At 37.3% G+C, this 20,854-nt stretch overlaps 2 protein-coding genes and 1 long non-coding RNA gene across 6 annotated transcripts in view; 2 read left to right on the top strand and 1 right to left on the bottom strand.

The window, feature by feature from the left end:
- The first annotated feature begins 950 nt into the window (after positions 1 to 950).
- LOC117429023 (glycine amidinotransferase, mitochondrial) lies at positions 951 to 7,027 on the top strand. The gene is made up of 9 exons (XM_058995080.1): positions 951 to 1,115; positions 1,926 to 2,132; positions 2,957 to 3,152; positions 4,003 to 4,193; positions 4,747 to 4,884; positions 5,055 to 5,219; positions 5,694 to 5,757; positions 5,910 to 6,026; positions 6,606 to 7,027. Exons 1-9 carry the CDS (start codon positions 1,047 to 1,049, stop codon positions 6,716 to 6,718), a joined length of 1,260 nt encoding a protein of 419 aa, XP_058851063.1. The 5' UTR covers positions 951 to 1,046; the 3' UTR covers positions 6,719 to 7,027.
- A 2,535-nt stretch (positions 7,028 to 9,562) lies between these two features.
- LOC117428468 (high affinity cAMP-specific and IBMX-insensitive 3',5'-cyclic phosphodiesterase 8A-like) overlaps positions 9,563 to 20,854 on the top strand; it is a 71,669-nt gene continuing 60,377 nt past the window's right edge. The window contains exon 1 of one of the 4 annotated variants that reach the window (XM_058995078.1): positions 9,563 to 9,717. In XM_058995078.1, the coding sequence (XP_058851061.1) occupies positions 9,652 to 9,717 (66 nt within the window). In that variant the 5' untranslated portion in view covers positions 9,563 to 9,651. Of the gene's footprint in view, positions 9,718 to 17,713; positions 19,089 to 20,854 lie in introns of those variants that run through there. The other 3 variants (XM_058995077.1, XM_058995075.1, XM_058995076.1) reach the window with 3 other exon arrangements.
- On the bottom strand, positions 10,205 to 17,646 carry LOC131699124 (uncharacterized). The gene is made up of 3 exons (XR_009308039.1): positions 17,537 to 17,646; positions 15,243 to 15,367; positions 10,205 to 11,209 (listed from the first exon to the last, which is right to left on the bottom strand). It is a non-coding gene; the product is annotated as an uncharacterized LOC131699124 (long non-coding RNA).

Here is a 20,854-nt window from a genome sequence, read left to right as displayed (position 1 = left end):
CCACTGAGGTAAAGCAGGTCCACGAGATTCTGCACGTACTGTATTGTGTTCTGACACAAAATACTGCTGCATGGGCAACTTACAAAAAAACTTACATCAGTTTCTGGAAAGCAAAATAAGCAGCAGTAAAATGGTCTGTTGATGGTTCAAATCCAGCTTAAATATCAAGTGAAATGTAGCCTCCACATTGCTAAATCACTACACAATGCGGCACAATTGGTGAAGTTCTGTGGGCAGTGTAACGGCTCCCCTTTTCATCAGAGTATGCCTTCTTTCATTTTGTCTTATGCAAACCACCAAATATTTCAAATAAATAAGCTGATTAAGTTCTGGAAGCCCTTTAGGTGTACAAGCAGTTTACTGGCATATTACTGCACTATTGAAAATACCACCAATTGCTGGTAAGCCGGTGACCAGCTAAGAGTTGGGAATTGTAACAAATATTGAATGGCCTCGTCAGGGTAGATAGGTTAATTCAGAGGGGCAAAACATGGACTTTAGGACTGCTATAAAATAATTTTAATGTACCTAATTTTCTTGGACTCATTATTTCCACGAGGGTGTAAAAAAAAAAAGTTGAAATAATAATAGTCGTACTGAATTTGCGGGCTATATTTTCCTATGGGCTATTCAATACCCTTTCTGTGTCACGTGATGGAACAAGAACTAAAATACCGCGACTGGTGTGATTTACAGTACTGTATACATTTAAAATATTGCAGAAGAAATTTGCACATCTCCTACTCTGACATGGTAAATAATTCTGGCAAATTATAAATGACCCCTTCACATTAAATGTAAGTGTTTTTGGATGTGACTTTAAACACAAGAATGTGCTGTCGCTACCCAAGCTATCGTCTTTCGTGACCCATTTAACCTCGTCACGTAGCCCCAGCTGTTTATAGCAGCCAATGCAAGGTTCAGACTGGGTATAAAAAGCTGCAGTGCACAAATTCTGTTTTACAGCTGGTTTGCAGTTTTTTGTGTCAGTCCACACTTAGCGTTTCAGGGTTCCAACATTCCTGCAAAAATCAAGTTACAGGAAAATGCTGCGAGTAAGATGCATGAGAGGAGGTAGCAGGGGAGCTGAAGCAGCTCATTTGATTGGAGCCATGGTTAGTATTGATTTCATGTTTTATTAATTCCCAGTTGTAAAACACATTTGAATTAGTTTTGCAACAAATCGAGCTTTTCTTTTCTTTTCTTTTTTTTTTTTTAAAGGAAATGAGCACCCAATTATTTGTTTAAACATTTGCACAGAATTACTCTAATATTTGTGCATGCATTAAATAAGATCTTTTAGGGCTAAGACAAAATACGACGATTTCTCTCAACAAACAGTACCGAAAATGACAGAAGTAAGAAAATACATTGTTTTTGTAAGGTATGCTGTTTTATTTGGGTATTGTATGTACGATTTTGGTGTTCAAAGCTACTTTATACAGTAATCATAAATTGAATTAAAAAAAAAAAAATAAAAAAAATCCTATTACGATTACTGCAGCCTGCAGGATAATTTAATAGTTTTTATTATTATTATTATTATTATTATTATTATTATTATTATTATTATTATTATTATTATTATATTAATTACCGTATACCATATGAATGTTAAAAAATATATTTCCCCCCATTGAGTTCACTTGAGTCTGCACGTGTATCATTCATAGCTCGTTTTAAAATGAAATACCACCAGTCAGCTGTCCACAGCAGCTGATCCATCGGAACTCCACTAGGATAGCCTGAAACTCAACAGGGTGCACCCCGTGGCAGGTTTTAAAATACCTTTTTAATGTCCCGCCTTATTTTCCGTTTTAAAACCCCTTTAGAAGTTTTTTTAAGATTAATTCAACTGGTTTGTCGTCTGGTTTTGAGGAGGCTACTATGATTTAGTTATGTATTGCATCATTTCTTGTTTTTAGGTTGCTCGAGCTGCCACAGGCTGGGTGCAGAAAGCATTCCAAGGCACCTCGGCTGCGGTGGCGGAGGAGGATAACATGTCGAAGTCTGTCGACCCTGTTCCCGATGAGTGTCCCGTCAACTCTTTCAATGAATGGGACACACTAGAAGAAGTCATTGTTGGAAGAGCCGAGAATGCGTGTGTTCCACCGTTTACCGTGGAAGTCAAGGTATAGTCTAGGGAAAAAAAAAAGCTCGTTTATCCTTCGTTGGACATTTAATACGCTACTGTGTAATCTTATTTTTTTTAATGGAATGCTATTCATTTCCAGTGTCAGTTTTATTTTATTTTAGTTTTATTGCAGTATCAAGCCATTGCAACTTAATTAAAAAAACATAACCTTGTCACCAGTTCAAGACTTTTGACCGTAACAGCTGGACAAGAGCCACCTTGATATCACTCCAGCTGCCTCACAGTGAGACATGGTCACAAGTGTTCCCAGTAAATTACCCTCATCTAAAAGCATAAGATAGAAACTTTTGAAATAAAACAAATCTCAATGTAGAATTATGTTATTATTTGTACATCTTATCTAGACCTTTTCCCCCTAAACCTTTAGTGAAGACTAAATATTTGTTACAAAGAAAAATCCTTGACTTACACTTTCATATCTGTTATGGTGCTGAGACCAGTATGTTTCAGAATAGATTACTCTTACTATCAGAAGCAGATAGTGGTGGGAAAAACAAATCGGCACCTTCTAATGATAAAAAAAGGTTATATAATACACCATTCTTCTGATTTATAACTCTACTGTGTCTTGCACAATATTACTAATGATCAGGTAACATCGGAAAGTCAGGTTATATGATACCATTTGTGGCTCATTCATGTAACATGAAGATATTATTGCTATACTTTATTGAGCTGCACTTTTGTATTTACAAATAATACCCTATTTGTTTCATGTGTGTGCAGCACAGAAACTATTCTGCATTGTAGGCCTGTGTGTTTTTTTGTGTATTATTTTAGATGGTTTATTTTCTCTCGCAGGCAAACACCTATGAAAAACACTGGCCTTTTTACCAGAAGTATGGCGGTCAATTGTTCCCTGAAGAACACCTGAAAAAAGCTGTGCGTGAGATTGAGGAAATGTGCAATATTTTACGCTTGGAAGGAGTCAAGGTTAGAAGGCCCGAGCCTATTGACTGGTTAACTCACTACAAAACACCTGATTTTGATTCTACAGGTAGGTCTGCATTATCATTGTAAAATATATACTGTCATAGAAGAAAATAAAGGTGTGTTTGATTCGATTAACCTTTGAAAAATGTTGCAAAGTGCATTGAAAGATTGGTAAACCCCAGAGAAGTGTGGTAAGACGTTAAAATTGGAGCCAGTGCAGTTGTTTATCTAACTTAAAGCCTGTTGTTGATGTTTAACAGATAATCGACGGTCAGAAGTCAGCTTGTTATACCTTGTTCCACGAGTTTACCTGCTGTCTGCATTCCTTTTTAAAACCAATTCCAATTCCAAAAGAAATTCTATTTTAGCGACACAATAATTGTGGTTGTTCAACTGCTTTCATTTGAAGTGAAAAAAGCAACGTGTGTAACCTTGAGCTTCTTAACCCCCCCCCCCCCAAAAAAAAAAAAAAAAACGGCACATATGTTCATTCTTAATGGTATCTCCTTGTTCATTATCATTTTGTACTCTGTACATTTACAGTTATTAGATATTAACACATTGTCCCTGGCCAGTGTTTGCTTAAGAACAGCCACCATGTATTGCTTGATTTAGCTGTTATATAAATGCATATTTGACTTGGGGGTTGAATTATTTCCACTTACAGTATTAACATCACTTGACTCTTTCAACACTGCAGACCTGTATACAGCTCTTGGGACCTGCAGACCACTCAAGTTGTATTGGAAAGATACCTCCACTGAAACAGCTTACCAGTCTTAGTGCTGAAAGAGTCAACACAAGCAATCTGACAGGGTGTATGTGATGGAGCAGGTTTGTAAGATATAGGGGTGCTGCTGCTTTAAGACCCTCCCCTGACCTGATTGCATGTGATTTCTGCTCTGTGCTACCAGGTTTATATAGCGCTATGCCCAGGGACATCCTTCTTGTTGTGGGCAATGAGATCATTGAAGCCCCAATGGCTTGGCGGTCTCGCTTCTTTGAATACCGAGCATACCGACCTCTGATTAAAGAGTATTTCAACCAAGGCGCTAAATGGACAACAGCCCCCAAACCTACCATGGCTGATGATCTTTATGACCAGGTAAACTATTCCTTACATTCTTCAATATTGTAGTAACAGGCAGATTGGTGCAAACCCTTATACCATAAACATCTCATTATCCCTACAATTGTGTATTTGCTATAGTAATTTCAATATTTTTACGTCCTACATACGCCAGTAGCATAGATTTCTTACAACAAGCACAGTCCACCTCCCCACAAGATGTCATATATATATATATATATATATATATATATATATATATATATATATATATATATATATATATATATATATTACAGTTATAAACTATAGGAACAATTTTTACAAATGCTTGATACAGTATCTACTTAATGGGTAATATTATTTGTTTGACCTCATTTGACCAAATCTGCAGGGAAGCACCACACTTTTAATGCTCCCTTTCTAATACATTTAGTGAGCTGCATTATTTGTGTGCCTTTTTTCATACATGTGTATTACAGGTGGTTCACATGTACTGTATGTGTCATGTAGCTTGTTGGTTTCTATGTTTGAAACCTGTGCATGACTGCACACACAACACCCAGCTGTCTATACTCTAACCTTGCAGGAATACCCTATGCGTACAGTCGAAGATAGGCACCAACTGGCGGCGCAGGGAAAGTTTGTTACAACTGAATTCGAGCCCTGTTTTGATGCTGCTGACTTCATGAGGGCTGGGAGAGACATTTTTGCGCAAAGGAGTCAAGTACGTTTTTTTTTCTTTCTGTTATCGTATGACAAAACCTATAAAGTAGAATTTTCTTTGAAATTATTTATTTTCTTTCTTTAAATTGGACAAGAAAAACGTTTTTTTTGGTAAACCCTACCTTTACATTTTAAAATGAACAGCATATGTTTGATATTTGCTTGTTTCAGGTTACAAACTATATGGGCATCGAGTGGATGCGCAGGCACCTTGGACCTGAGTACAGAATTCACCTGCTCTCGTTTAAGGACCCCAATCCAATGCACATTGATGCTACTTTCAACATCATTGGGCCTGGCCTGGTACTGTCTAACCCAGACCGCCCGTGTCACCAGGTGAGCTGTGGTTTCACTCGTTATTTTAAAATGCTGTACCAGGATAAACCCCATTGAGGTGTAGCGTCTCGTTTACAAGGGTTCCCTGGGGAACATCATAGAAGGCGCCTTTGACTATTGAAACATGTCTGTGGGAGGCTGGTGATGGTAGTGCTCTAGATAGAACCTCTGGGCTGACCAGGGGACTGCACTGCAGACTGGACATTCAGCAGCTAATAAGACTGAGAGGTAATGTATTCACTTAATACATTAATTAACAAATGAATGAATAAAAGCACACACACATTTGAATCTATTTTGCATATTATTATTATTATTATTATTATTATTAATAATAATAATAATAATAATAATAATAATAATAATAATAATAATAATAATAATAATCGTAGGGCACTGCTGCCCTCTTGTGGTAAAAAGATGGAAAAGCTCTTTAGTCTCAAACGGAATGTGTACTGTTCTTCAATATTTCAGATTGAAATGTTCAAGAAGGCTGGGTGGACGATAGTACAACCCCCGACCCCACTGATTCCAGATGGTAAGCCCTTAAACAGGGTATTGATAATGGGCAAATACTACAAGATGTCATAGTTTGTATAATTGGTTATTCACTGTTACATAGTAGCATTATGGTAAAACAATTAGCGGTGTAGCTTTGTAAATCTTAAGCAAACAAATGTGTTTCTACAGACCACCCTCTGTGGATGTCTTCCAAGTGGCTCTCAATGAATGTCTTGATGTTGGATGAAAAACGTGTATTGGTTGAATCCAGTGAAATCAGCACCCAAAAGATGTTTGAAAGGCTTGGTAAGTTTATGTATTTATTCGTAATAATTAAATCCATTTATACCCACAAACACCACAGGGTCCATACATTAGAATTTTTAATATTTGCAGCCATTATTCACCTTTCTGGTAAGCCTGTATTAACTCGTATAAAGCTCATGGGATGGCTCCCTCTTGTGGTGAAATGTTCATTATGCGCAATCCTGTGAGTAATTAACAGGCTGTTCCTCTCACAATAAAATAATGAATAATGTACGCCCAACTGTATATCATAGGACTAATTCCTTCAAGGTTTGCTCACCTATAAATCACAGAAGCGCATTTTCTGTCTTTGATCTTTTGATTTTGATGGTTAGCTTGTGCTGCAGTTCAAAAGCGAAGTCTGTGGCATGTGCGTCTTTTTATCTTACAGGGGCCGTGCGACAGCTGTTAACATAATTATATATATATATATATATATATATATATATATATATATATATATATATATATATATATATATATATATATAGTATTGTATTTTAATAATGATAATCCTATAAGAAATCTGTCTGCACAGTATTTAATGTTTGTTTGTTTTTGTTTTTTTGGCACCTGCAGGAATAAAAACCATTAAAGCGAACATTCGCCATGCCAACTCTTTAGGAGGGGGATTCCACTGCTGGACATGTGACATCCGTCGCCGTGGCACCCTGGAATCCTACTTCAACTAACCATGCCAAGATGAACAGTCTTCTTTCAGCTTCTAGGGCTTAGAAAGGAACAAGAAGCTATTGATTTCCCTTGGCCAAATAAATGCATGTTCTGTTTAAAACTGCTGTTCTTTACAGTCTAGCAAAAAGCTTCTTTCTCATCTCATTCTGGAAGACACCAACACACAAGTCCCCAGCTTATGTGTTGGTGTCTATTTAATAGTAAAGGATATAACTCTATTTAGTTGGTGTAATTGGGGGTCTGTACTGGCACTATTGACTCGGTCACTTGAGTATTTTTTTATAACGTATTAAACCATTTTTGTTACATGTTTGTATTCCCTTATCATTCTGTCATATTCCCTGCTTCTTTCATCCTCCCCCCTTAACATATTTTATAAAATCTTGTATTGTGCTAGAAAGACAGCGCAGTTCAGATTGGGGCTCGATTTTTCAGGGGGCTCGATTTTACAAGCAAGTGCAACGTCAAAGGCAAAAAGGAAAATAAACTACACCCCCTCTTAGAAACGATACCATTTCAATGGATACCGAACCATTTTTTAATCAATGAAAACAAGGTTGAGAAAAGTGTGAGGTTATGTTTCAGCAATAGGATTTAATAAAGGGTAACTTGTTATATGTATGGAATATCATTATCTTAATTCTGTCGTCATGTCTTTGTGACTTTTTAATAATCAGAAGTTTGAAGGACCCCTGTGGCTCTCATGGAACTCTTACAATCATGACTGAACATCAGGTACTCCAGGGTGTAACGAGTATTCTGCTCCCCCTGCAACACAGCCCATTGTCTTTGAAAAGAAGGAAGTGGTGACTGAAACATAAAATAATGATACAATGTAAATCTAAACAACAACACTACATTAATTAAGACAACTCATATTTCATACTCATAATAAGATGCTCTTTACCTGTTTTTTCTTCGTAATGACATTAGTTTATGCAGCTGTTTTGTTTTTCTTATTCTTTTAAGAGTTTTTAATTTTAAACAAAGTTTACAGTATGTTTACATAATTGTATTACAGCACTTATGTTGTTGAAAATAAGAATTGAAAACACTTGTACTAAACGTACAATATTTATTATTGAAATGTACAAACCCACAGCCAAAAAAAAAAAAAAACAGAACTGTTTTTGACATGAATTCTCTGCTTTATTTGATTAAGCTGTAAACCTGTATGTGATAATTGGGTCTTTTAAAGTAAGTGTGGAGGGGAGGATGGTCATACAAATTGTGGAGCAAAATTACAAACCTATTTTTTTTTTTTTTTTATCAGATTATACTTTTTGATGCATGTAAATGTCTTTTAAAATACTAATAAAAAATATATATATATAAATATAAATGTGTTCTCTTTTTATTTCACTGCAACACTAGGTACGCATTATTTACTTGCACTGAAACCATTTTTGCTATTCATTTTCCAAATAGTGTATTGTATAGGTATTTTTAAAAATTATTTCTAAGGATCTGCTATTAATCTTGGATCACTAAATAATTTAAATTGAAACATGGATTACTAACAATAACTGAATTCCATTTATCAGGTTTGTATTATTATAACCCTAGCTATGATGAGTTGCTAAATACTGCAGTAAAATGCTGCCTGTTTTTATACCTTCTAATCTCAGTCATGTGTATATGGTTAATACCTGCTCAATACGTCACTGAAGAACTTTTCAACTCTAAGTTTTACTACAGCTTATATAATGATGCAATAGCTCCCAGCTGTGGTCAGTTCAATTTGGGACATAGGTCTCTGTGCTGCATCGAAAGACTACCGGAGCTAAAGTAATATTAGGCAGTCTCTGACAAACCAGCCTCTAGTGTTTCGAGTTTTAAGTAAATGTATTTTAACTGCGAATTCTTGTCTTGCTGAACCTACTTTACACAGTAGAGGGCGCTTGGCGTCTTTGCTAGGGAAGCCTACTTCCTTGAGACATTCCTATTTTGCAGGTTTGCACAATTTGTTTGCAAGCCACCTGCATAACAGCAGGAGCTAATGAGGGCTGCACTAAAAGGGTTCATTCAGAGGGTTATTTTACTGAGTATTGACCACTGACCTTTCCAATGCTAACTAACACTAATCCTATATAATTCTGCCAGACGTGAATTGTGATGCTTTAAAACAGAAAAATGCATCTGCTGCCATAAAGTAATTGGGAGGAAAATTAAATCATAATATGTAACGTGAACTTAAAGAATCCAACAAGTGATAAACATCAAAACAGTAGAAGCTGTTTCTTTTATCATGTAGCCTACGCTGAACCTATATCGTAAGGCACTGCTGTTGACGTACATTGCAATTGGGTTAGAGATAAGACTGTGCGTGTAAGAGCACAGCTATTTAACCTGCGAGGTAAAAGAGAAAGCAATATTGTAATAGGTTTTATTGGGTTTCATGACGCCGACGTTGTGGTTGACGAGTGAGTGACCTTGCTGCTGAGTTTTATAGTTCAGGTCTATGCATAAAGGGGAGTGGCATAAAAAAATGTGGTCCATCGGTTTGCAGAACGCTTCTGGTTCTGTTGAAGTGTTCACAAACTTACGAGGGCAGCTAGTAAAGAATTTACCATCAGAAACAAGACACGTTTCCCATTATTGATTGTCATGAAATCGCCTTGACCGCTGATAGTGCTGAGAAGTTGCACATCGAGCTGTCAATTACATTAAAAGGAAAACTGCTCCTAATCAGCTTATTATACTGTATGTAGCAAGAACTGGTCAGCTGGAACTAACTGAACAGTGGGCACACCAAAGGGAGACGAGAAAAGACATCCAGATGGCCATAGTAACAGAATATTGGTGATTTTTTAAAAAAATTCAAATAATAATTTTAAAAAAAAGTTTCTTTGTTTTCTCACGTGTTCTGTGGGAACTCTGCTGTATGGAAGAGCTTGTCAAAGGAAGGCTAAAGCACATCTAGAACTCGGAGATGGAAGAACGCAACAGAATGAAAACAGAACAAGAAGGGATTGTTACAAATGGACCACTGCACAAGGTTTGATAAACCACAAGCTTGTATTTTCTTTTTAGAAATCTCGAGTGTAAAAAGTGCGTGTGCTGTGTGAAAGTTGACAGATGGCAAAAAAATGAGTGCTGTGACTTTAAGGGTAAATCAGCTAATGAGATACAGTATATAGATTTGCCCACCTTGTCTCGGATTGGTAAATGAATACGCTTATCATTATTGTTCCAGCCTTGTATTTTTGATATATTAAAATAATAGGCGAGACTCCAATAGCTTAACTGCATAAATACGCAGTTTTTGGTCTCGTTAGTTGAAACTTGATCAACGACATAAGACTGGTTCATGCGAAACAACATTGGCTTTACATGTAATTGTTATGCGTTTTTCTAATGAAACAAGGTGAGAGACACAGTACCCAGCTCCAGCTTATTGTAAGACTCTCTCTTTCTTGTATAGAGGTTCTGTAGACTCGATTGCGTTCAAAGACGGTGTTTTATTAATACAAACAACTGGCAGTCATTTAAATAGCAGTGGTCATTCTAAACACATCTCACAATCCTACTCCTCTCGCCTTCTCTATTTTCTCCTTTGCTCGCTCCACCCCACTCTGCGGTGGCTCCACAAGGACAGCTAAACATTATAGAAACCTTTAACAGGAATAATTCTTACATACACTTCCCCATTTGTTGGAAGAAGCTTCCTCGTTTGTAAAGGGAACAGCAAAGCATCCATTAGATGAACTTGATCTACAATTTACTATGCAAATAAGTGACTTATTTCTTTTTTTTAAAAAACTAGAAACGTGATATACAACAGAGAACAAAACAACAAAATTAACAAACATGCCCTTTGCAGTCCATATGAAAAAGAACATCTCTTAATAAAGCAACATGTCTTTAAGATAGTGAGGCTGTCCTGCCCCACCTGTGTTATCCTCTGTATGGCTGTAGAACAGTCTGTAGGTTGGAAGTTCTGAAGTTCATAATTCACTTCTGCTGGCATCCATTCGTTTGAGTACTTTGTACAGTCCTTTCCAATGTGGTGAAAGCTTATTACGAGGCATAGCTGAGTCATCAATCCACACAAGATCCCTGTGGCTTGTGACGCATGTTCCAGTCGTAATAGAGCTTTTGATTTGCCCAAGCTATGTCACTGTTTTCATTCACTGTTTTAAAAGATGAGTGTAGCTTTCTCACCGGTGTTGCAGCATACTCCTGGAGTGCCTTTTGTAGCCTTTGGTGATGAAAAGGCACCATCGAGGAACACATTTGTTGGCAGTTTTGCTTCTCGTCCGTTACCGAGGAAGAATGGGGTGTGCTTGGGGTGTTGTAAGCAAGTTCTACTTGGCTGATGTTTTGTTCCCATTCTCCACCTTTATCATATAGGATTTTTGCCAATTGATCCTTGATCTGTTCTCACGTTCCACCATCCCATTAGACATAGGGCGGTAAGGTGATGTCTTGGTTTTAATTATCCCACCATTGCCACCAGTGTAAGACTCTCTCTTTCTTGTATACAAGTCCTGTAGTAGAATCAGGAGACTTGATTGGGTTCAAAGACTGTGTTTTATGAATACAAACAGCTTGCAGTAATTTAAATAGCAGTGGTCACTCCAAATACACATCACAATCTTACTCCTCTCTCCTTCTCTCTCCTCTTTTCTCCTTTGCTCACTTCTCCCCAGTCTCTCTATGGTGGCTCCACTAGGACAGAATGTCCAGCTAAACATTATAAACAGGGCTTCACATAACTTTTATCATTAGGTTCACAGCCAGATAATATGCTTGACCTTGCAAGCATGAGCACCTCTTAGCCTATATGAAAAATGCTTTCCTGTTAAAAATCTACTGACAGTATGCATTTGCATCTTAAAAACAATATGGAAGTCTGTACCAGTTATGTGAACCCTTTTAACAGGAATAACTCTTACATTACACTATGTAACACAATTTTTGTTCCTGGGTAGTAAGTGTTATTTCCTAATTGCTTATGCCTCAAAAGTATAGAAAATGGCTATTATTCCCCACAAACTTTGCTTTTGTGACCAAGACAGTGATATTTTGAAATTTACCTATTTCCAATGAGAAAACGGGCGAATTTGTGTCTTTTCGTTCACATAAAGTCAGAAAAAGACAACATATGAATCCAAATTAACATGTATTTATACTAAAGTAATACAAAAATGACTACAAAAGATTTAGAAGTGAGTAGTTTTTCGAGATTTACGATTATACTGTAAATCACTTTCACGAATCAGCCCCCAAATGTAGTCTCCCATCATGTTCTCGTTATACTGTCCTTGGTAGCGGCGTTCAAAGTCCAGTATATCCTGGTGGAAGCGCTCACCTTGCTCCTCCGAGTACGTTCCCATGTTCTCCTTGAATTTATCAAGATGAGCATCAAGGATATGGACTTTGAGGGACATCCTACAGCCCATTGTGCCGTAGTTCTTCACCAGAGTCTCAACCAGCTCCACATAGTTTTCGGCCTTGTGATTGCCCAGGAAGCCCCGAACCACTGCGACAAAGCTGTTCCAAGCCGCTTTCTCTTTACTAGTGAGCTTCTTGGGGAATTCATTGCACTCCAGGATCTTCTTTATCTGTGGTCCGACGAAGACACCGGCTTTGACCTTTGCCTCAGACAGCTTAGGGAAGAAGTCTTGAAGGTACTTGAAGGCTGCCGACTCCTTATCTAGAGCTCTGACAAATTGTTTCATAAGGCCCAATTTGATGTGCAGTGGTGGCATCAGCACCTTCCGGGGGTCCACCAGTGGCTCCCACTTGACGTTGTCCCTCCCCACAGAGAACTCGGTCCGCTGTGGCCAGTCCCGCCTGTGGTAGTGCGCCTTGGTGTCCCTGCTGTCCCAAAGGCAAAGATAGCAGGGAAACTTGGTAAAACCGCCTTGGAGACCCATCAGGAATGTCACCATTGCAGCCTGTTGATGCCATCTCAGAAAAATGCAGATATGTATCCACTTAGGCAGCTGAAACTAAACTGAACTGGTGGGCTTAAGGCCCCTGTATTTATACACTATTTATATTACTGGAAAGTTCTAGAAAGTTCTAGAAGTTACTCCAAGTTTACTCAGCACTGAATCTATCTGGAATGTTCTGGAAAATAGGTAAATTTCAAAATATCACTGTCCTGGTCACAAAAGCAAAGTTTGTGGGGAATAATAACCATTTGCTATACTTTTGAGGCATAAGCAATTAGGAAATAACACTTACTACCCAGGAACCAAAAAAAAAAAAAATTGTTACACGGTGTTATTTTATATTTAGTCCTTAAAATCAAAGTTGTATTTAAGTATATAAGTTGTCCAGCATGTCAATATTGCCTGTGTTCTGCAAATAACACTGTAAGCCAATATTTTATTTATTGCTTGGTTCGGTGTTATAAAGCAATTATGTGGAGTGTGATAAAAATGCAGTGATTTGTGGTGTCCTCAAGTGCTAAGAATGGTAATCAAAAGCTTGCATTTGGGGGGAGGTTATGTCATTCATATTAATATTCTGATATAATGTATTTAATAGAGTAGTCCTTTTTCTTTTCCAAAGATCTGAACACGAACACTATCCCACAGCACTATTTTGATTTGAATTAGTACTGCTAAGGTAAATAACGTGGGAACCCTTTAAAGCACATGGATCTTGTCTTCAAGCACAGCGCTTTGTTTTAACTGTGAAGGACAGTGAAATGGTAAATGCTTGTGGTGAGCCTTTTTCTCTACCCTGGCACTCTATTATGTGCTGTTTGTCAGTGGCTGCCAGGGTTTCTGATTGAGCCTTCTTTGTTAACCAATTAAAGAACCATTGTGATGGCACCAAGGGGATCCCTTGTTTCATTGTTTCTTGGAAATAATATAGGCAGTAAACTACTCCCGTTATCTCAAAATCAGAAAAACAAAGATTGTACTTAGGAACTACAATGACACACACAAAAAAAATGGTTTTAGTGTTTTTTTTTAACTTTAGAATTGTGCTGTATTTTCTGTGCAGGGTGTGACATCTGTACACAGGAGAAGATGTACACTTTTAACACTGTAGCAGGTGCTTAGTCAGTCCAGACCATTTGCCCCTTACAAAATGACTTAAGATGACATCATTAAATGCACAGGATTACATAAATCTGTAGACTGAAATACCAGAGCTAGGGGGATCCCTTAGCTCAGCTATGAAGTAGGTAAGTTAAGCCAAATGAGGCATCCCTATGACGTTTTAGAGCTGTAAGCTCATCTGCACAGACCCCCACATAAGGCATTCCTATGACGTTTTAGAGCTGTAAGCTCATCTACTCAGACCTGTGTCTTTAAAGTCTTGCATGAGAGGAAATCTATATTTAATGGATTACATGTTTGAATCGTCTGTGTAAATGGGCATTTACCTTTTAAACATTTTAAATGAAATAGTCGACTTGTTGGTTTTCATATTCAGTGTTCGGCAATGCATGAACACACAATAAATGATTAGAGCTATTGAATAAAAGAAAGAAATACAAGATCCCCATCAAACAGGACATTTCCAGTTAAAGGTATAGTAAAATACACCTTTAAAGCCTTTAACTACCTGAAGGAATGGGAAATTATTTTATTATCTACCTTTGCCTACCTTATGTTATTTATACAATCTTAACCAATTAGAACCATCAAATACTTGGTCCGAAAGAATATGTGGAGTATAACAGTTGACAGACCACCACTTCACTGAGCTAAATTCAAACCCAGTATATACATATATATTTTTGTTGTAAAGTTGAATGGTATGTCTCCACTAAAGATAAGTTGCTGAAACCCTTATCACATGGTTAGCAAAACTAAGCGACAGCATGCAGAATGAACAAGCTGAGGCCTCAAGCATGCATCTTTATAGTTGTTCGTGGCTAATTAACTATGAGATATGCACATATTGAACAAACATGGAACAAAAGTGTTAACTCTCAACTCTGATTGTGAGATATTTCAACCTGAAGCTGGGCAGGACTTATGGAGTGTCAAACACTGTTAAATGTGCCCCATAGTGTGAATGCAGGGAGTACAAGTGCAAGTGGGTTGGAAGTGTGTTCACATGCAACTCCTTTCTGATAAAACCCCTTCAATTTATAAGGGGCTTTTATTTCAATATTTAAATATATAGTGTGGCAAAGCAGGGAACTTTACAGGAGGGTAACCACCATCATTGCAAATCATTGGACATAGAAAGCATTTTTTATTAATTGAAAATAGTAGTAGTAGGTGGTATTTTAATTTGTAATTTAGGAAATTTACAAATTAAAATACTGCCTACTATTACCATTTTCAATTACTAAAAAATGCTCTTGAGGGAGATAAATTGACGTCCTCTTTGTTGTTATCTCTGTCCATATCTTGCCTCCAACGTCTAAAACACCACAAAATATAGTATTATACCGCACTAGAAGTAGAAGAGGGATTAAAAACGGGTCAGTACAGATTAACTGTTGTATAAACACACCAGTCTTGCGAAGTTTACCAGTATCATGAATGAAATACCACATGGTCTTCAAAGAAAGATTAAGGTCCTGGTTCCTGAGTGGCTCACCTGGAGAAAGCAGGGCGGCATGATGTGCTGGGTGAGTCATACTGCGCAGGTTAGCCTCCTGGCTGTGTGAAGTTGGCAGTCATTTCTGGGGATTCCTGAGGGAGTGTTGCATTGGCTTGGTGCTCCTGCAGGTTAGGTAGGCAAAACTTGCAGGAACCTGTTCTTTACAAACTATTGTATTTATCTTTGGTTTGGCCTCTCTAAGTCTTTACAGGCTCAAGTTTGGCAGAAATATTTAGCCACAGCTCTCTAAAGATCTGTTACAACTGTTAAAAAACGTACTGAAGTCTCTTTTTTTTTACCATCCAACAATGCTCGCTTGTATGCAGAACTAGATAAAATACATTGAAATATATTGTGTGCCTGCCTGGCAACACCACATTTTTCAGGTATCAGAACCTCACCAAATATGCCTACAAGACTAATGTTTAAATTGTTAAAGCATTGTGTCAGAAATGTTACCATACAGCCCCCAAAAATTATAATATCACCATATTTATTTTTTTGTCAAACAGCTTGTGCCAAGCGGCATTACAACTGTATACCAATTAAACGAGTATTTATGCATTGATATGTGATGTGCTTTAAGCCTTTCACATTAGGTACTTGTGTAAACAATGTAGCTATTGTGTTAGACAGAAGATCAGGTGATGAAATGACACCCTGCATTGTGACCTAATGAAAGACTGAGCCTGGTGTACAATTGGTGTAGAATAACAGTTTAAAAGTGTATTGGCCTAGAGCTGTAAACCACAGTTTTGACAGCAGCAATATTAGGTGTATGTCTATATTGTTCAGGCTTCCAAAGGTCACATGCATTCTCAGTCTCAGAATGTCAGGCTCATTTTCTTAATACTCGCAGGCAACTGAAATGCTATCTACAGTGATTTCTCATGATCTACAGTAGAAATAATAAAATGGACCGTGAAACCTATTTAAAGACAGGGGTCGAGCACTGATCGCTTAGCAAGTCTATCTCAAGCCAGGTGATCGGAAGGCAGTGAGCCACACTTCGGCCCAGGCTAGCCCCTTTTGCAGACAGTTTTAGTGGAGATGTTTTTCCTCTCACCAAATCAAGTGTCAAGTGCCAAGTCCTGCAGTTTATATTGGCTTTTTCTCAGATTCATGTACGCTGTGTTTAAGCAGCATCTGTGACGTTTCGACTAAACTGTAGGAATACCTGTCTGTCAGCATGTTGAAAACTACTAGAGACAGATTTACAGAGATTTAATGTGACTCTGTCAGAGTGACAGGCGTTTGGTTAATGCTGATGAAGTCGTTAACCACAAATTCGGTCTCCTTTGACGTCATTACAGTTTTACTTTACTCTGGTGCAAACTTTGCAGCATTTGAAAAGTAAAGTAATTGAAAACTGAAAACTCACTATTTTAATAATTAGCTAGGTTTCGGCTAAAAACAACATCCGTCTACCTGACTATTTCTACCATGCTATCTACAAAGTGCAGCAGCTGAAACACTGAAGCTAATTATTGAAATGGTGAGTTTTCAGTTTATCAATTGCTTTTCTTCCTAATGGTCAGCCACTCACAAAAGATTTATTAGAGAAAGCCATGAAAACCAATTGTTAATATTAATATTTATTTCACATGCACTAAAATTCTAGTTAAAGCTGTACATTGCTTTTTCTTTATAAAATAAGTTCATTATAATACTTACTGTTTTATTTAATATTTGCTGTGATATGGTTGTAGTGATAGCCAGTGGAGATACTAAATATTTCAGGAATTTCTTTGGGTGACAGCTACTGGTTCTTTAATGTACCTGTACTGTATGTACCTTTTCTTTGGTGCTTTTAGGGACATTTCAGTATTAGCACACAATAAAGTGAGTTATATAATTAATCTAGTACAGATATATTACAATATGGATGATTATTATTACCCTTAAGAAAGTGCAGTATAATGCAGTAGTTTGGGTAGCTTTTCAAAGCTGTGGTACTAAACAAATGTAATGGGTTATTTATAGAGCTACTGGACCTGCTTCCAAAATACCTTGCAACTATGATGTGACTAGTGCAGTAACTCACCTCTTATTTCAGTATGAAGACTAGGAGAAGGTAGGAGTTAAAAAAGTTACCAAAAACAACAGCATGCACATTTAATTTGCTTAAAAATGTGTATCCTAAAAAGCACTTATGCTGCGATTAAATAGTAAGCCGAGTGTGCAATGCAGTGCTTCAGTCAGAATAATGTAGTCATGTGTTTTCTACATAACGTTGCAATTGTTTTCGCATTTTAACGCATTGCTAGTGCACAGTGCACTTGGCTACTTACATGAAGATTTGTTTGAAGTTCCCCCTTCCACCTGGTTCCACCCAGCCGTGGGCCTGCAGTTGCTGATTCGCCCCCTTCAGCTCATTTGCATTGACGTCTGTAAAGGCTGTAGGTCAATCCTTGCGGGTGCTTTTATTGGATCTGCCGCTGTCAAGCAGTGCTGAATTGGAAGGGCAAACGCTCGAAAGGCAGAGAAAGGCTCACTGAAAAAGAAAAAAAAAATAGCATTTTGTGGCTGATTTAAAAAAAAATATTAAAACACTGGCCTCCATTTGTTCCGCAATTTGAAACTTTAAAAGAATGTCGAGCAGTCTGTGTTTTGTATGAATCCATTCTTCAGCGGTGGTACTACATGATAATTTGACAGCCTTTTGCATATTTTTGTAAAAAATGGAAGGCCTTTGATACATTATATGCAATCTTTTTTTTTTTTTTTGCTCCTGCAGATTATTATTTTTTATTAATATTATTAAGAAACGAAACACGCGAATCTGAATGGAGGTTCTTCAAACAGAAGCCCCTTTTCTCTAATTATGATTTCTTTGGCAATTGAATGGAATGTTTGGTTGGACAGAAGGTTTTTTTTTTTTGGTGGTGGGGAGTCTTCAATCCAGAACCGTTGCCAAGAAGAGGAATATTGTGTGAATTTAAATAGCCTGCTGATGGAAATGATGGTACTATGAAGTGGAAAAACGATAGTAAAACGGGTTTAAACCCTGTGGGTTAAAATTAGAGATCATAAAAAGAAACCAATAAGGAAAAAAAAAACACAGGAAAGAAGAACAGATATTTTTGACTCTGGGGTGTGGAGGAAGAAAACAGCGGCAAACCTTGAAAAATAATGGATAAAACGATTGCTAAAGGGGTAAAACTGTCCAATTAAGGACAACTGAAAAGTATAGAGGGGAGTAAATATAATGCGTACGAGATAATAATAAAGATGGAAATGCGTATGAAATTGAAAGACTGAAAAAAAAATGAACCGCTGTGGTTTTGAATAGGTGCATTTGCAGAAGAAGTCTCTGTTATATATGCGCTGAATGTTATCATATACTTTAATGTAAAAAAAAAAAAACGGAAAGGAAATATATTTCCTGGTGGGGGAAAGAAACGGGAAGATAATATATTATTCATGATCTCGGGAAGAAAAACGTGAGAGATCATTTCGCCTTTGGAGGTTAAAAGCAAAGGATAGGAAGATCCAAGTAAAATAATAATAATAATAATTTGAAAGAAAAAAACAACAACATCATCAATAGCCAAGGTGAAAAAAAAGTGCATTTGGAAAAACGTGCATTGAAGCATGGGCTGTGCTTCAAGCATTCACATCTCAGAAAGCAGGGTGGTCTATCACAGTGGAAAAGAGTCAGAGGATTCGAACTCACCCAACCAGACCAACACCACGGCGACTCAGTCTCAGCAACAGCAGCAAGGAAATCCAGTCCCAGGATTATTTATTAAATCCTCGAGCACATCCACATACAAGGTGAGGGCTAATTCCTTCAAGAAAGAGAGCATTCAGAGCATGGAGACCGGCAGATCCAGTGTAAAGGTAACGGGGTTACAGCCGTTGGCACTTCGGCAACAATATTACTCGTTATCTTTCTAAAAAAACCTATCCTATCCAGTATTTTCAAAACGCTGCCCCGTTATTAGTTACATTCAAATATTGGAGGAGAAGCTTTGTCTTTTAATGGCCTTCCTGGTGATGAAAGACTCATCTGTATACTGGAAGCGTTCGTTTTCTATTTTTCCTGAAGCCAATATCGCATTTTGTTGTCGGCTCATTTTGTGATTTATTAGTTAAATTGTATCTTGCAGGTATTAAATGCCTTCTGGTTACACCACACGCCATTAAAAACTCCGTCAGTCAGTGTCAACGTTTTGGGGGATTGTAATGTAGATAGTTTTATTAAGTATTATTAAAATGTTAGAATAGTATTTACATAGGGCTGCTACAGACAATACCTTTAACCAGCATCTGTACTAATGTGGTCTTAAAGATACAGACCCCAAAATGTTTCATTTTTTTTTTTATATATTTAGGAAAGTTGTTATAGCCCATGTGCCCTTTAAAGAATATTTAAAAAATCTGAAAAAATGTGATCAAAATGTTTTCATATTATAGATGCTTAAAAATGAGGCCTATTTTAATGATGTGTCTGATGCCAATAATTGCCATAGAAACAGTAATACCACTGCACTATACCTGATCATTGGTGGACCTCTCATTTTATTGTGTTCAGGGATGTTAAAAGGGTGGCCAGTCTAACACACCAGCAGGCAGGAATAATATACATTTAAAAACCGGTGGTATTGAGAGCTGCCTCTTTTTAGGTCATTACAATGCCCCCTTATGTAATGGCAAACAGGTTACAGAGAGGAAAGGGGCGTGTGTCCCTACAGTTACCCACAAGGAATGTAATCAAAGCGGACTGTCAACCAAGTCCTCTTTAAAGTGGAAATATAGAAAACTAGGCAATTGTGTGTCAGCTTTGAACTGCTAGAATGCTTGTCTGCTAGTGGTAGACATGGACGTGTGATCCAGGTAAACCGAACAAGAGAAATGCAAGGACTTTACCCCCCCATACACATTGTGCTTTTAATTTCAGTAAATAACGAGACTTAGCAGCATTATCCACTTTTTGGCATAGAAATCTGTTACGTAACTCAAATAAAGAGAGATTTGCTCTTATGTGTTTCTGAGTAATACAAATCTTCAGCATTACCACACATTTCAGCAAAGCTTTCTTAAACAAGACCATTTTTAGAAAGTTTGTTAATTGCAGTGTTTCTGACTGGCTTAGGTGTGGATGAATACATATATTTAGAACAGGTTATAATATAACCCTACACCCTGTCACACCTGCCACGCTTCCCTTTTTATAACCTTAAGAAGGCTGTTTCTTTTTAAGCCCATATGCTTCATATCCCTGGTAACGCGGATGTAATGTGGGCATCCGTATATATGAGAAGTCTGTCCGTTTTTATGTCCTTGGGTGTTATGTAGGCCATGTTACACATTTAGAACAAACTTCTTGTACTTCTAAATCATGATTGAATGTTTAAAGTTATGCACAATCTCTTGTATCCTCTTGCGACCCGAAAGATTTCTGTTCATTGGATTTCATCCTCTTTTGAACTATTGCGACCCAAACAGGACCATCCCTGACATTTTAGGACACAATAATAACCAGTGGAAAATGATGACTTTATAATGTACACAGTGTTGCAAGGGGATATTTGACCTATGTATAAATTGCACATATTTACCAGTAGATTTTTATTTATTTATTTATTTTTTCATGATACTGAGCA

This window comes from Acipenser ruthenus, chromosome 21 (assembly GCF_902713425.1).
Source record: "Acipenser ruthenus chromosome 21, fAciRut3.2 maternal haplotype, whole genome shotgun sequence".
Taxonomy (NCBI): domain Eukaryota; kingdom Metazoa; phylum Chordata; class Actinopteri; order Acipenseriformes; family Acipenseridae; genus Acipenser; species Acipenser ruthenus.
This window is presented reverse-complemented; position numbering and strand designations above follow the sequence as displayed.